Here is an 18,110-nt window from a genome sequence, read left to right on the forward strand (position 1 = left end):
TAAGGCAACGGATTCATGTAGGACAACCATTCGAGAAGTGGAGTGTATAGCTCAGTGGTAGAGTGCTTGCTTAGTAGCATGTGCATGGTCCAGTCTTCAGCATCCCCACCCCCCAAAAAAGGGGGAGGGGGAGACATGCATGTGGTCTTTATTTTAAGATGGGGCGCCTGTTTCCCTTGAACACAGGCTGCACAGGTTTCAATTCCTGGTAGGGTGCTTAAAGATGATTAGTAATAAAATCTAATAGATTCATACCTTCTCATACCAGAATTTCACTGAAGGACAAAATACCCCTTGGGACTATGCCTTGTAATGGCAGTAAAATAATGAGTCATAATTAGCTGTTTGATAAAACTTCCACCCCGTTTCCTAACTAAACACTAGAGGTTCAATATGATATAAACTTGTTCACCAAAAAATAAGGAAAGCACTAACACAGTATGTACAGGTACTTTTTACAAGACACTGTGTGATATTAAGTACAATTCTTGAGGTGGATTTTTCTTGCTCACTACTTTCATGACAACAAATTTGCCTAAACTTTACAATGCCTCCACACACTTCTCTAATAAATAGGACCTTGTTACAGAGTGTGGGGAGCAGAAGCACATACAGTGCAAGGGTTTACAGTTCTGTTAGAGAAATTTATTCAAGAAAAAAGATTGTTTTTACAATGTTCAAAATTTAGCATATCTTAAATATTTTAAAAGTTTTAAAATATAATCTAGTAACAGAATAACACTGAACTTAAAACAGCTTTATGCAAAAAAAAAAAAAAAAAAAAACTAAACCTTTAGCATCTTCTATAATTCAGGGAAGTTAAGGTAGAGATTGTTGTAGGGCAAGTGGTAGCTCCACTCCCAAATTGCATTTAGCCCATGTCAGATACCATCTTATGTTAGGAAAGAGAAAATTATAGGACTGACAATTTGTTGGCAGCAGGTATTACAAGTTTTTTACACACACACACACACACACACACACACACACACACACACACACCCCAAGCATGAATTGAAATTAACTGAACATATTGAAATTACACAATGTCTACCATATATGCTTTTTATATACTGCTGCACAAAAAAATCAAAACCCTTTTCCCACATGTCACATTACACCTTATTTGAAGATTAAGTGACAATCTGTATACATTTAATTCTATGAATAATTAATGAAGCTGGGTTTCATCCCCAACACTGCCAAAAAAATTAATGAAGTCTTTAAATTAGAACTGTACTATAGAAATAAGAAATGTTATGGAAAGTCTGGGCCTAGAGCTTCTGAAGAGGTAACAGGGGATATGAAAAGGTATGAAATCCTTAAGCTTAAAAAAAATGACTCACTAAAGGTCCACATTCAAGTCTGGGGGAAAAAGAAGCATAAAATGACTATCCATGCATAGACGTATCAATGAGTCACTGAAATCAAAGAATTACTTCAGTTACTCCACAGTGGCTCTGGCTCTATATGCAAGACCTGTTCTCTAACATCATAAAAGATCAGAAAGCAGTATTCTTAATGCAAGTAGGTTTCATTAACTCTGTGAATTTTTAATGTAGATTGGAGTACAGCTAACTGACAGTGTTAGAGCCGTATTTCTTGCCTGGGATTTAACAAGTTTAAGCAAGGTAATCAACTGAAGAAAACAAATCTAAATTAACTTATTCTATGTCTAATAGCTCTCCTTAAGTATAATTGAACTAGTTTACATCATTTATTCACAATCCATTAATTTTTCAATTATCACTCTACCATTCATGACCAATTTCCCTTCGCCAAACAATTAATCAGTCATGAATTTAATAAATAGTTAATGAGTCCTCACAATGTGCAAGAAACACAGTAGAATCTGGAAATACTGTATTACCAAAATAGGTATAGTTTAAACAAAGGTAAGGTGAGGGTTACGGGGTGACCATTCCAGATTTTACTGCTTTTTGCTTGTCGGTAGTTTTCTTGATCCACAGAATGGTATGATGACTTGTTATCCAGTAAAAGCCAGATGAGATGTGTATCAATCTAAACCATCTTTTCAACAATTACATATTTGTAGAAAAATAAGACTAACAAAACCCTGAAGTAGACATACGCTTCCTACTGCATGGACTCTTTTGGTCAAAGACATATTACTATGCTAGTGAGCTTAAATATCAACCACTTAGGAAAAAAACAACACAACCACATAGGGCAATTCTAAGCTTTCTTGTGAATGAACACCTGAAAAATGCAAATTTTAGAAATAAAATAGCCAACAAAAGTCATATACTCTTATCTTTTGGATATTTGTATTTTTACTACCAACTTAAAACTTTTTAGGAAGACTGGAGAGGAAGATACACTAAAAGACTGCATGGCTTCAGAAAGGCGTGGGTTGAACCTTAGAAGATTTAAGGGCAATTAATACCAAAGATGGGCAATCTACCGAGTGGAGTATATAAAAAGGCATGAGTACTATAAAAATGTAACTAATGTCCACAGAGTATTGTCTATAGTCATGTCCTAACACATACTAACATCAAAGTATAAGAAGTTCTGTTGCCCGGGATACTGAAAATAATGCTTAGAAAAAAGGTAATACTGAGAAGACTAGAATTTGGCAACATGTAATCATGGTATGGGTGGAACCTCCCTTGTCTTCTCTGTGTTATTTCTACCCAATCCCCACAGCTGAAAATCATAAGTCTAATGGTTTTTATCTATAGAGGTCTACATAGACCTTGAGGTATTTGATTCAAAATATGCTTCCCACATAAGGGACCTTGGAATTATGTCTATAATGGCAATTATTTTTCTCACCACCTATTACAAAAACTATCAAAAGATAACTTTTGCCCCGAGAGAAGAGAACAATGTCTGTCTCCTAGGGCCAGGCCAGATAATTTTTCTGGTGTTCTGAAGTGTTATGCTAAGTTCAACAGTCTACCACTCAACAACACCATGGTGCTGAAGTGAAGGACTTAGTTCTTTTCCCATAGGGTAGTCCAGGCTATTGTGAGACAGAAGTTTGTGTTTCCCTACATCCTTCTCCCTACCCCATAGATAACCAAGCATGAAAAAGGAGAATAGGCAAAGCATGGCAGTCACACTTTTATAGACAGGGTATAAAATTCAGTTAAAGAGAGGACAATATCTTCAGTAGGCATCTGTGAAAAAATAATAGATAAAAGTAAAAGTGACAAAAAATATGGAACAGACTGGGAAAATAAAGAGAAAGCTATATGGAAAGAAGAAACAGAGTCCATTTACAAAGGGAGAAAAATGATATTAAAGTAGATATTATCTGACCCATTCCCCACCTCCACTTCAGCAACCTAAAAAAACTCAGCCCTTGTTATTGAAAAGATCAGACACAGCCACAATGTGGATACTTTGGTACCTCATCCCTGATAAGTTTCAGTATCAAAGTGTTTTGTTTCATTTCTAAAATAAAAACTGAGACACTAATCTTCAAAACTACTCTTCCCCTGACTGTACAAAAATTTTGTAGTTTACCTAGTATAACCTAAATAACTTAAATTTTTAAAAGGGAAAGTTTGTATGAATACATTCCTATGCATATTTCTCCCATTTTTTATGAGTGATTTTAGAAAGAAAAAAGTAGTGGTAACTAAAAATGGCATTCTGTGTTTTTTTTTTTTTTGAGAAAATTTTATTTTATAAGGGCTGACTTGACTATTTTGGCATATACCAAATATGAGATAAAAACCATCTATCAAAACCGGTAATAAAAATAATTTTCCAGTACTACAATTACATAGTCTGAATTTAGGTTAATTTTTTATAACCATTTAAAAAATGGATTACATTGGAAGCATGTTTTCATGAAAATTACAATACTTTTGACTTTGGTTAACTTAGTCTATAACTTAAGAGCATGCTGGAGAAAGAGAAGTGTTTAAATTTTTAGATTTCCATCCATCTAGTCATTTGATTCTCAAAACAATTACAGCAAGTCCTATTGCATTTATATTAATAATAAACTGAAATGAAATGTAAATTTTCAATTTAAAATAAAATCTGCCTATGCAGCAACTGAAGTGGTAGAGGTACATGTGTGAGCCAATTAGAACCAAATGAGAAGCCCAGCAGATAGCATATATAAAATATGAGGAATTAAAAAGAGAAAAATTAAGACTGCTTAGCAGAAAGGAACTATACAATTATTTTATCCCCAAAGGAATGCCAGTTTTTAACAAAATAAATAAAACATTTCCTATCTACTTTAACCTATAGATGAGGAACACAGTTAGCCAGTAAGAGCAAATGGTTCATGCAACTATGTCAACAAGAAAGGAAAACAATATTGCACTAAAAGGGAACCTTGTAGGAGTAATCCACTTCTTTCATTGACTCAAAGTAACCAGCCACTTCCTGTATGCATTGGCATACCTAGCTTGCTCTACATCCCGGCAAGTGGATAATACTTGATCAATGAACCTGTGCTCCATTTCTAGGCCTAGGGAGTCTGAAGCTGGGGTCCGCTTTAGGCGCTTGGTTTCCTGGGAATAACCTTGCTTGCTAGAGTCATTCAGTCCATCCACTTCCATTGCCTGAGACAGCTGGGGGCCTGCTGGGATGAGGTGCAAATCATTCAAAGTTCCCCCAGGACTGTCTGTAGGTGATAGCTGGGTCATGCTCTGAGAAAACCTACCATTTAAATGATGCTGAAGGTAGAAAACATGCCGCCTGTAATAAGGGTAGAAGAGGTGGAGAAAATAAAGAAAATCACACCACAAAGTCAAGTTTTTCAGGGGAAAAAAAAGGTGATTAACTTCCAAGTACATAGGATTCAGTGCATTGCCCACTTCATATCTGGGGGAAGGAGGAAAAATAGTTGAGATGAAGTCTCTGGGTTTTGCACAAAGTTTTCAAACCTAGCTTACTGGTTTGTGAGAAAGAATGTTATTCTAAAGGTTTTTCAGTAAGCATTTAAAAGACAATGGCTTGGAGTTGTTACTCTGCTAACTCTTATCATGAAATTAGAAGTAGATCTTAGCCCAATATTTGCCATAAATTATTATATAAAAGAAAATAAAAAACTAACGTCATTGATATCTTAGAAGAAAGTGACCCAGAAACAAGAGGGATTAAATAGTACCTTCAGAGGCTTAGTCCAAGGCTTCTACCCAGTCCTTTCTAAAATGAGAATAACACATCTGCTGCCATTGGTCTTATGACCTAGACATGTGATGAACTTTCTCCTAAATCCATCACTATAGTCTTACACACCCACATGCAGTGCATAAGACTCTGAACAAGACACTGAAATATGTAATTCCTATTTTCCCTCTAAGGACAATTCTCCTGCCCCAAGAATCACCTGGAATTGTGTATTAAAAATGAAAATGCCTGTGCTGACTCTCCAAAAACTTTTCAGTGGGAGGTACATCTGCTGTACACAGTATGATGAATTACATAGGTTCTAAATTGTTGTATCTCTTCATTCATATTAGCAACTCCAAGTTCTTGAAAGATATTCTGATACATTTTCCCTGAATATTCTGGATTTGATAGGGAACATATGTACCCATTTTTATGGAGGGTAAAACTTAAAGAACAGATAAGCTGCCTAATGGAAATTGTGTCAGTAGTAGAAAACCAGCCTGAATAATATATAGGTCATTCCAACTTTTTTTGCCCTTCTTCCTTCTCCCTAACTCCAATTTTAACTTTTCTAAAAATAAAGTTCTGCACTGTTAATCTAGCTAGCTCTCAGATATACGTATCATTTTTGAAATCTCCAGAGATTTTAAAGTCTTGCTATTAATATGCCTAAATAATTTTCTATCCATCAAGGTGGCAAAAAAGGACAGGTTGTCTTCTTTTGAATGTACTTAGCATGGATTAACAGCTAACCAGATCCTCTAAAGAAGGCAAAAAGAAAGACTAGATTGGGCAGTAGGGGGCAAGGGGAGGGGAACACATGGGATGGGACGGGACTCAATAACTTAAGAAATAGTCAGTTTTTAAAAAATATCTGCTAGTGTTGAGCATAGGCAAATCTTTTGTTTATAAATTTAATCCTATGGTCTGAAGAATTTGTATTTATGAAGATGGAGATGCCTCCAAATGGAGGAAGATCCAAAATAAATGAAGCCAAGGTATTCACTTATCTGGACTTCATTCTAATATGAAATTGACCCTGTTGTTAAGTGCACTTAAAACTCAGGTTAAAATATTGCTAACAATTTGCTTAAATAAATAAAAAGCAGCAAATGATTATACTCAAGGTAAGTTAATTTGCAGACCATTTGGGTAGAAAAAAAAAATAAAGCTTTCCTTTCTGTCAGTGTCTACTCAATTGTGCCAATCCTGACTGTGTTTTTCTTCTCTTAAAAACAGGCGTTAGCATTCGACCCCCAGATCTGCTCAGTATCAGGATCTCCGAAGAGCAGGCAAATGTGTATCTGTTTTTCTTTTTAGCTTTTCTTAAACTTTGGAAGTAACACAGGTTATTCTGTTGCACAGTTACGGCTGAACGCCGCCATCCTAGGTAAAGATTTGTGGAAGAAATTGCATATTAATAAAGATGATGATATAGTGAACACAAACCCTTCCTCATTCACTCAAGTAAAGATGATTACATTTACCCAACTGGTCAGAAATCAGATACAATACTTTCTGCAGTTCTCTTAATGACATGCCCAGTTTTACATGGGAAATGGATTTTCCCCTTTTCTTACCTATGACACCAAAGGGTTTCATGTCCTGGGTAGGAATCAATAAGATCTGTGCTGAATTCTACTTCTTCTTCTAGAAGATGAGGAAGATTTATTCTTGATTCTTCTGTTGAAGGTGTTGCTTCTTCATCTTTTGGAAGAACAAGGACTGGCTCACTTTTTGAAAAGTTTTGCTCCAAGACAGAAGTGTCTATCACAGTTTGACTAATCAAAGACTTTAACAAAAACTGACGGTAGTGAAATCCACTGTGGTCTGAAACATGCATGGATGCCCAATGTTTAGTAGAAGACAGTTCATCAAGAAGAATCTTGAAGGAAGAAGAAAGGGGAAGTGAAAAGAGGAACTTCCACAGGTTCTTTCTCAGTTTACACCTCTGACTTCTCTTTGATTTGTTCCCTATTTTTTGTTGACAATGCCATTCTCAACAATATTATGTAGACAATATCTAGCACAGTGCTGTCACTTAATACATGCTAGTTTCCCCTTTCCTTTTCCTTATAAAGTGGCAGGGAGATTTAAGAACAAAACAGCAACAAAAAACCCCAAAAATTTTATGGACTTTTCATTTTTCCTCTTGACCTAGAATAATCACATTCTGATTCGCACACAAGAAAAGCCAAATTCTAAAATAATGATGATTTAGGGTCTTCATTTACAAGTAATGCTAATGTAGAAGGAAAAATTAAACTCAGATGTTACTTTGTAACATCTTTCTAATATTACATTTAATCTGCACTATTTCTAACTTGTATGGATATGCACTATAGTTGTTCATCAACAGAATCACAGTAATCATTTTTCTTCACTGTAAGTGTCATGAGGGCAGAGACCACGTCTGTTTTGTCCACTACTTAATTCTAGGAGGTAAGCACAAAACCATGCTGAGTGAGTAATTTTCACACTTGTCCTAAAATCACTTACAACCAATGCTAAATGAGCTTTACAGATTAAATAAAATTTAGCAGTAAATTGTTCAAATCTTTGTATTATGAATCCTGCAAGAATTTCAAATGGAATGTTAAAAGTTTATGACAAAATTGTTTGGCATTGTCTTGGACAGATGGCAAACATAAATGAGTTTTGATCACAGGCCTATCATGTTCTATCAGAGATTTTCAGACCAGCTAAGGAAAACACTATACAGTTGTGAACAGGGAACACCACAAGGAGCACTATGCCAAATCATGGCTTCCCCTATTTGTCAAGGGTCCCCTGCAAACTTTTTTTTCTATACCAGGATCCCCTCCCAACTTCTCAATACCCTCTTTTCTTCCCTTGAAGAAATCTTTCCCTCTTCTGAACATCCACAGTACTGTGTGTTCCACCATATACAATTTTTTGGTACACATCTTCATTCTTACTAAATTTTATAGGTGTTTTATTTTTAATTAAAAAAAAAACCTGCAAGATATTTATTCATTTCTAGTTGATGTTTCCATCCTTCTATGGCTACCTGGCATCAGAGGAGATACATAATATTTTATTTACAATTTAATGAAGGAAGTGACAATTACAAAAGACTAAGATAATTTCTAGCCAGGATAGATAACCAATCAGTGAAATGTTTTAAACATCACTTTTATGATTTTTTTCTTTCCTTCCCGTTTTTTCTGAGGGGAAAGGGGGAACCAGGATCTTCCTATGGAGTCCAGGCTGGCCTAGGATTTGAGACTCTCCTGTCTCAGCTTCCCAAGTGCTGAGACTCTTTAAGTTAATTGAGTTCATTCACAGTCACCAACATTTACTCAGAGATTACAGCTGGCAAGTCTCTGAGAAATAGAAAGCAAGATCATTTATCTGATGTTAAAAGTTAGCATTAAATGAAATTCCACCTAAAAAAATTAATTTTAACATTACATTTTTAAAGAATTAGTCTGCAGAATGTTTATAGTACAGCAGCATTTACTCTGAATATGGCTTCTTAGCGTGAATTGAAAAACAGTATACCACTTATTTAAAGTAACTGGTTTAACATGAAAAACCTTTAAATTATTTCTCACTGAATATTTCTCTGCAACAAAGAAACCACAATTTTAAAAAATTTCTTAAATTTTTTGCAGTACTGTGGTTTGAACTTAAGACTTCATGCTTGCTAGGCAGGCACTCTACCACTTGAGCCACTTCACCAGTAAAATTTGTTTAATTTGGGGAAAAAATAGCACATACATGAAAGATTTCAATAAAACCAATTTAATTTCTCAAAAAATAATCTTAACACTTTTTAAGAAAAAAATCTATATTCTTTTCCCTAAGATACATAAGGATGCATATTAAACCAAAGAATAAACTTCAAAAGGAATTTCAGGGCACTTTTTTAATATAAGAAAAAGGTATATAGCTATAGACAATGATTTTTTTTTTAAAAGACAGCAATTACTTTTAAGTGATTTTAAAGATGGCTTATAAGGGGCTGATAAAATGAATGCCTTTATATGATGTATCTTAAATGTCCTTATTGTTTTCCAATTTCCATATAAAAATGAATGAGTAAGTAAAGTGTAAGAAAAGTACAGAAGCAGGACTATGAAACAGACAACATATTTAAAATATATACACTATCAGTACTAATAAATTTTTAAAAAATAACATTTGGCTTTTCTTGTGATTACAAAAGTGATAAAAATGATCATTACAGAAGTCCTGTAGTATGGAAGAACATTAAAAAAATTACTCATTATCCTAACAGCTACTGTCACTATTCTTAACACTCACGTAGATAATCTTTCAGGTTTTCTTTCTATGTATGCATAAAAACCCACTTTATTTTAAATACAGATTTCAAACAAACTTTGTACTCATTTTATTCCACTTCAATAATATATTCTTATGGCATTAAATATTACTTTATAACATAATTAACTGTTGCATAATATTTTATCCTAAAGATAATTTATTTCCCTATTTGCATTTCATTCCTATATAAGTAAAATTCTTACACATAAAACTATGTGCATATCTATTTATTTAGGAAAAATTTTCTAGAAGTATACTTGCTAAAACAAAGAGAGGAACTTTCTAAGATTCTTGATACTGTCAATGTACCGAGGATATATAATTTATACTTTTTTTGGAAATACATGTTAGTATCTATTTCATAAACTTCTCATGAGTATTTAAATCGTTCCCAACTTAATAAAGTAAAAAGATCATGGTTTATTTTAATTTATATTTCCTTACTTATCATGAAAGCTAAGTGTTTCTTATATGTTTACTTCTCCTTTGTTTTCTGTTTTATGAAATTAATTCTCTTCATTCATGAATTGCCTAAGTTACTATTTGTAATAGTCATTTTCTTATGGCTTTTAAAGGTATTTACATCCTAAAGAGATATTAAAACTGTACTGATCATATATGTTATAAATTTTTTCTCAAAATATTATTGCAAATGACTTTTTAATCTTTTTTCCCAGGTTTGTTGAGATACAGTTGACAAATAAAAAATGTAAATGCTTATGATGTAAATGTCTTTATGTGTACCTTGTAAAATTATCATCACAATCAAGCTAAAATACCTATCACCTCTCATAGCTAACATTTTCTTTTTTATGGGAGAGCCATGTAAAATCTACCCTCAGCAAATTTTAAGTATACAATGCATTAACTATGGTCACTGTAGTGATCACTTGGTCTTTAGAACTTACATGCTGTCTAACTGAAACTTTGTAACCCACGAGCAGCTTCCTATTTCTCACCCCACCTCTACTTTTCCAACTGCCATTCTAGTCTTCGCTTGTATGAATTCAAATTCCACAAATAAGTGAAAGCAGATGATGTTTGCCTGGCTTATTTCACTTAACATAAAGTCCTCCGGCCTCTCTTCTAATACTGTTTCCTAAGAAGCCAGCTTTAGAAATTGAAGAATCTTTCTGTATTATGTGAAATGCCACATTTACCATAAGTGAAATTTATACATGTTATGGATTGGAATTTATGTCTGGGCTTTATAATTTTTTTTCATTATTGAGTCTATATTTGCCATAGCATTGTAGTTTTAATTTCTATGTTAGCATACTTACATGTCTAATGATAGGGTTTTTTTTTTTTATAAATTCTAAGCTATTTTTGAAGCTTTATTCTTTCTAATGAACTCAGAAATCAATTCTTGAAGTTGTGTAGCCATCACTGCTGCCTAATTTCAAACATTTCATCACCACCCTCCCCCCAACCCCATTTCTAATTCCTTCTTTGCAAGCCTATTCTGGTCTTATCAAATAAATGGAACCATAAAGGCCTTTCCAATCAGCATAATGCTTCAAGGCTCATCCACGTTACAGGATGTATCAGTGTTTCCTGATTATAGTCAATATTCCATTCTGTGAATCTAAGATATTTTGTTTTCCTTTTCTCCAGTGACAGACATTTGTGTTGTTACCATGTTTTGGCTATTTAGAATAATGTGGTTATTAACATTCTCACACAAATTTTGGTATGAACATGTTTCCAATTTTCCTGGATGATATAACTAGGCATAGAATAGCTAGAGTAGGGTCATAAGGAGCAAAATTTCTTCTTTTTAAGAATCCAACATGGGCTAGTAGAGAATCTCAAGTGGTAGGCGTGCCTGCCCAGCAAGTGTGAGGCCCTGAGTTCAAACCCTGATACTGCAAAAAAATTAAAAAAAAAAAAAAAAAGAAGGCAATCTATTAAACATTTTCTTCATACACAGTTTGTTTTTTAAGGAAATGCTAAAGCATTTTCCATACTGACTGCACCAATTTATATTCCTATCAATCACATATAAGGTCTACTGATTTCTCCATACCCTGAGCAACACTTGTTATTGTCTGTCATTATTCAGCCATTCTAGCTAGTTTGAAACAGTATTTTACTCACTGTGATTTTGATTTGTATTTCCGTAATGGTTAATGATGTCCAATGTGTTTCATGTCCTTATGGGCCATTTATATATCTTTTCTGAAGAAATTTCCCCATGTGTTTATTTCAGGTGATAGTCTAGATCAACTTTTAATTGGCTAGTAGCAATAAATTCTGCTTTGCATCATACCTATCCTCAAAAATAGGATTTTAAAATTTATTTAAATACATATTCATTTAAGCTTATGAATATCACAGAGAAACATAAAATAGAAAATTCAAGTCTCATGATTACACCCCATGGCACTATTAACCATTCCTTACTAACATTTTTTCTGACTAAAAACCAAACACATCTGAAACACTATATATACACTTATGTATCTGCTGAGCATTTACTATATGCTAAGCACTGCTCCAAATACTGTACAGTGTTTGCGTCTCCTTCAACTCTAACATACTAAAACTATATGAAGTGCATCCCATGTTTATTTTTATACCCTATAGTGAACTTTTCTTTAAATAATCTTCTAGCGTACAATTTTTAGTAGGTCCAAATGTTCCAATTTGTGGTTGACTATAATGTAACTAAACAGTTTAACTCACTACTGGAAGGTTAGACTCTTTCTAGTTTTTCACAATTATAAATGCTTTTATACAGCAAACCTTCATGTTTAATGTAACAGCCAGTATTGAGCACTTACAGTAAGACAACAGTCACTTTATGAGAATCTTTCCATTCAATGTGCATCACTTGATGAGACAGGAACTATCATCCTTTTCATCTTACAGATGAGGAGGGTGAAGGTTAGAGAGGCTAGGCAACTTCCTGGAGGCTACTAAGCAAACTGGTGGTAGAGCCAGAATGCAAATTATGTCTGTATGACCACAGACCATAGAGTGGAGCCTTTAATCATTTTACAATATTAATTGTATCTCCTATTATTATTTTCTTTTTGTTCTGCAGTACTGGGGTTTGAACTCAGGGCTTCACACTTGCTAGGCAGTTGGTCTACCACATGAGCCATACCCCTTGCCCTTTTTGCTTTAATTATTTTTTAGATAGGGTGTAAAGTTTTTGCCCAGGACCAGTCTTGGATTGTGATCCTCCTTCCTCTGCCTCCCAGTAGCTGGGATCACAGGCACACACTGCCGTCCCAATTTATTAGTGTAGATGGGTTCTTGCTAGCTTTTTGCCCCAAGGTGGGCCTTGAACCATGTTCTTCCAATCTCTGCCTCCTAACTAGCTGGGATTACAGACATGAGCCACAGCACCTGACTCTCATTACTTAAGATGGATTCCTAGAAGTAGAACTGTTACAGATAATACTGCCCCCCAACTCTTTAAAAATCTAGTGAATGCTGCCACATTGCCCTTTAGTAAGAGTCTAATAATTTTTACAGTGCTCATTTTCATATACTTACCAATACTAGATACTAGCACACTTTAAAAAGTTGTTTTCAATTTTCTAAGCAAAATAATGCCAGCTCACTTTACACATATTTTCCAGTTGCTATGGATGATTGGTGTTTTTGTGATTACTTCGTCTCATAAACAAAGCATAAAATGCATTCTCCTAGCTGGGCCCAATGGCTTTTAACAACAGAAAGGAGATTTTGAAAATTCAGCACTCTTTATTGAAAACAGCGAGAGTCTAAGAGTGTGGTGGTGACAGAAGAATGGCAATTCCCTCTAAAGGCAGGTCAAGGAAGGCTAGCAACATGTGAGCCAAGGAAGAGACCCCAGGCAGCTAAGTCAACATCCCACCAAAATTAGCCGTCATCTTTAACATCAAATGGTCTCAAGAAACCAAGAATTTCACCTTGACTTCTTATTCCTGATTTTATGGGAATGCCACTTGAAAAGGCCCACATTGTGGCAAGAAAGTTTCCAAAGAGCTCTCAGTTCACTTGGGCTTTCATTTTCTTCTAAGTCCAAGCCCTACAAATGCCCTACCCCATATGAAGTAGTACAGCTGAGATGACCAGCTCTATAGCACTCCACATCCCTGACTACCCACCAGATAAAACTTGTCTTCATGCCTCAGAGTCAGACAGCTGTTTCCACTGAGCCCTGATGGGATGAAGAGCCATTTCCCATGTCACCACATATAATTTTACCTAACCTTTTTATCTGAGGAAGAACAGAGAGAGGAACTAAAATTTTGTGAGTCTTTATCAAGTGCTCCGTAGTTTTATCACATTAACTAAGGTAATTCTCACAAAAAAATCCTCGCAGTGACAATGGAGTCCTTATTTTTTAAATGAAAATACTGAATACTTACTTTCCACATATAGCTAGTAGAAAGAGAATCTGCACTTGGGCAGGTGTATTTCTAAGACTTTGTTCTTTCTATTCCTCTCTCCTGAAACTCACAGCCACATAAACTGAAAGGGAAAGGGCTATTCTTCCAGATTGTTGGCCTAAAATCCTGTGGAAATAAAAACTGCATTTGTCCTGGCTAGGAAACAAAGAAGGGAAAGGGAGCCTGGGAAGGGAGAACATGTAATAAGCTAAAATTACACAAAACTTTTCCATGAATCTAAAAACATCAGTTGGGCACTCTAACCTTCAACTTAGCTTCTTTTAATGGTCCCAAGCTAGGGAAGCTTCTCAAAAAAAAAAAAAAAAAAAAAATCACCCTACATTCTTAGGGCATTATAATACCATAAGAAGAAAGGAAAAAAAATGGAGACATGTAATACATAAAAAGAAGTAAAATGGATCCTGGTTCTCATTCTGATGGATGAGAACCATCAGTTTCATCACAGTAATAATCCAACTGATCCAACTGTGACTAAGGCTAAGCCAATAAAATGCTCTGGAAACTTCTATGTTTTAATTTCTAAACTGAAAAGACTAGGCTGTGAGAGTTTATTACCTGACTATGCATCGAAATAAGCCCCTGTACCTATGAAAAATCTTATTTGTAGATCCCATCCTCACTCCCGACTTAGTAGGCGTGGGCAGAGACCTAGAATGTCGAGGTAGTTTACAGGCTCTGCCAAATTTGGGAATACTTGAGTGAGATCTGTCCCTGTTCCCTTCTCCCTCCCTTCCAGAAGAAACTATAAAAAGATGGCCAGCTAATTCAGCTCAGTGTCACATATCCAGAGACTAACAGGAAATAATTCCAATTCTAAAAGGCTTAATAGTCTCTTCTTGTTTCAGGGCAAAAAGAGTTGTGTTTCGTCTTTCCAACTGGTTCAACTGCCTTTGGTCTACCAATGTACTACCACAGGTAGTACCACAAACCTTACTGATGGGCAACAAAAACCCTTTCATAATTGCCAGGGTTTGTCTGGAGGTGTCAACTATCATGATCCTCTCAGGCTGCTGGAACATTACTTCCTCTGTTCTACTCCTTTGGAGCTCTTTGGAGGATGAATTACTACCAGCTGATTTAAAAGGCAGAAAGGTGATTTGCTCAGACACTGAGAAATGGCCCCACCTTGACATCTAGCTTGGCCAGGTGTTGTAAAACCCAGATTCGATGGGACCAGGCATTATAGTTGCTTGGATATCTCCCAGCTGCTTCACCACAGACTTCCATCTCTTCTTGTATTAGTCGCTGTGTCCTCTCAGCAGGAATTGTTCCCAAGTTTCCTTTGGGCACAAAGGAAGGTAAGGAAGTTTCCTGAATTAGCTGTTGTAGCACCCACCGCCTGTTAAGGTAGCATGTGGGAAAAGAGGAGGAGGAAAGAACATAAGCCAGGAAGGAAAACAAACAGTTTTCTCTATTCTTAATTTAATTTCCATTCATAGATAACAGGAAATAATACCTATATACAAACGCAGTTTGAGGGAGGTAAGGAGGAGCTACTGCTTGTTGCTTGTGGGGAGAATTAAATTTAGCAACAAGAATGAAAGGGAAGCCAGGCACCAGTGGCTCACACCTGTAACCCTAGCTACTCAGGAGGCAGAGCTCAGGAAGATCACAATTCAAACCCAGCCCAGGCAAACAGTTCCGTGAGCCCTATCATGAAAAACCCTTCACAAAAAAGGGCTGGTGGAGAGCTCAAGGTGTAGACCCTGAGTTCAACCCACAGTATTGCCAAAAAAATAAAAAAATAAATGAGGAAAAAAGGCAAATAGGAAAGAGATTTTTACAACTTTAAAATCTATTTTAAAAAAAAAAAAAAAAAAAGAGAATGTCATCAGTTCCAAAACAGTAACTCTTAAACTTCATTTGACCAGGAAATATAAAGGCAACTGGTTTTGTATGTGGCAGTCTGGTGGGCGTCACGTCATAGTTCATATCATCAATATGTGCATACCTCACCCTTCATGTATTTGTTTGCAAACAAGAAGCTGCATTTTGAGACAGCTTTCATTAAGCAAAATTTCTATATTATAGCACAAAATCTAGAAGGAAATATAGTTAAAGCATCAAGAAGGTTTTAAACTGTCCTTATTCACAGTTTTTTCTATTTAAGATTTGCATTAGCACAATTTAAATCAAAAGCATTAAAAAAGCATTTTTAACTACTTAATGTCTTCAGTTTATACAAATATTTTCCTCTTATGAAAGCATTCTTTTAGAGTAAAAATTTCCAACCAAAGACATACAAAATTGAGTAAGAAAATTCATTTAGTCATTTTAAAATTGTGAGTTTTTAATTTAATAGCAAAACACTGTTTTTAAAAATGACAGACACCCAATAATTGATGGATGCATATTTAACAGCTCCCTTATGTCACTAGGCTTTTCCAGACTGCCATACACACACATCACGTGACTCCCTGAAATCTACTACCTCAATTTCCAAAAAGGAAGAAAATACAATTCACTATGTGGCTTGGAAGGAGCTGACTTGTTGGACAAAGGCATGATTATAGCTAATACACCTTGAAGTGACCTAAGATTATAAAAATGCCTAGGATTAACCAAAAGTTAAACACTTAGATACAACTAGGGTTTTTGAGAGCCCTTATTTACATTCTGCTATCTCAGATCTTTATCCTAAAAATGCTCTTCGCATTTATGGTCTAAGTAGTTTTAGCTCAGCCTACATCCATTCACTTCAGCTGCCCATATCTTCCTTTAAGAGTTAATTTTAGTAATAACAACCATCAGACCACCATCTTTACCAGGAACACGATCTCATGCATTTAAAAAACCAACTTGTGTATTATAGTTGAGTATCTAAATGCAATCACCTCAACTACAAGAAACAGTTAGTTAACAGCTAACATTTACTAAGTATTCAATATGTGCCAGGCATTGTGGTAGTGTCTGCATGCATTATCTCAAACACTGAACTATTCACTTATGAGATAACTGTAATTATTAATCCCATTTGACCAGTGAGAAACCTGAGACTTGGGAGAGGCTAAATAATTTTCCATGAGCACTTAGGTAGAAACGATAGTTCTTTCAGGTTTAAAGGTAGGTAACCTGCATTTAGAATTCATGCTGTGAACCAACATGCGACCCCACTTCACAAACTGTTTCTTTCTCCAGCCATTCTGAATACTGAGCAAGAATGTGATGCTGTAAATTAATCACACCTGTGAATCCAGGTTTCTGGACTCTTTGGAAACTTAGTTAAGGCCAGTTTTCCCAGATGTAAGTCCTTAATTGGATTTAAAGTACCAGAGAGGATCAGCTCCTTCCTATAAAAGAAAAAAATTAAAACATTATCCTTCTGTTCAAAAAAATCTACATGATTTTTAATATAATCTCATTGTGAAGCAAATTTTTAAGAATTAAAAAATAATAAACTCCAAACTCCAAACCACTGTGGTATATAAAACAATCATAAATGTCATACATAATGACCAAGAATGAATTCTCATCTCAAAAAGACTATTAAGCAGAAACAGAAGCTCTTTCAGTAGCAAAACTTTAAATACTATTTGGGAAAGGGCAAAGGGGTTTTCTGGCCTCTCTCATTTTCAAACATTACATGACATGACAGCAGTATCTATAGGGCAGATCCAATAGTAGTCAAGTATTGCTTTAACTTCCTAAGTATGACCTGATATGGTTTAAGTTCATTACCAAAAAATACACATACAACACAACAAGCACAACATCACTGAAATGTAAGGAGAAATAACATCTGTTGAACTATTACTCTAACAAAATTATTATTTTGTTTTTTTTGGAGGCGATACTGGCATGCATGTGAACTCAAGGCCCTGCGCTTGCTAGGCAGGTACCCTACCACTTGAGCTGTAGCTCCAGCTCTTTTTTGTTTTAGTTATCTTTTTGCGTGGTCTCAAGTTTTTGCCCAGGCTAGCCTCAGACCTCTATCCTTTTACCTATGGCCTATCTATGCTCTCCCAAGTATCTGGGATCACAGTTGCAAACCCCCACACCCAGCTTGTTGCTTGAGATAGGGATCTTGCTAACTTTTTGCCCTGGCTGGCCTCAAACTGCCCTCCTCCCAAGTCTCTGCCTCCTGAACAGCTGGTATTACAGAAGTGAGACAACATTATTTTTGTGTTTGAATTGTCACTTCTGCATTTCACATATTCTAATGTATAATTTCATACCCTTTGGTCATAGATCTTAAGAATTTCTCTACAGTTCTAATACTTTCTGTAATGAACATTTAAGTAATCAAACAGTTTTCATTCAATAGCTGTGTTATATTTTAATGTC

General features: G+C 35.3%; 1 protein-coding gene across 4 annotated transcripts in view; it reads right to left on the minus strand.

Annotated features, from left to right (window-relative positions):
• Positions 1-18,110, minus strand: part of Ptar1 (protein prenyltransferase alpha subunit repeat containing 1) — a 56,610-nt gene that overhangs the window by 13,550 nt on the left and 24,950 nt on the right. Inside the window, exons 4-7 of one of the 4 annotated variants that reach the window (XM_020179475.2) lie at positions 17,012-17,116; positions 14,952-15,165; positions 6,687-6,991; positions 969-4,689 (exon numbers count right to left, since the gene is read on the minus strand). In XM_020179475.2, coding sequence (XP_020035064.1) covers positions 4,347-4,689; positions 6,687-6,991; positions 14,952-15,165; positions 17,012-17,116 — 967 coding nt within the window. In that variant the 3' untranslated portion in view covers positions 969-4,346. Of the gene's footprint in view, positions 1-968; positions 4,690-6,686; positions 6,992-11,519; positions 11,690-14,951; positions 15,166-17,011; positions 17,117-18,110 lie in introns of those variants that run through there. The other 3 variants (XM_074052008.1, XM_074052011.1, XM_074052009.1) reach the window with 3 other exon arrangements.

Source organism: Castor canadensis, chromosome 13, assembly GCF_047511655.1.
Source record: "Castor canadensis chromosome 13, mCasCan1.hap1v2, whole genome shotgun sequence".
NCBI classification, from domain to species: Eukaryota; Metazoa; Chordata; class Mammalia; order Rodentia; family Castoridae; genus Castor; species Castor canadensis.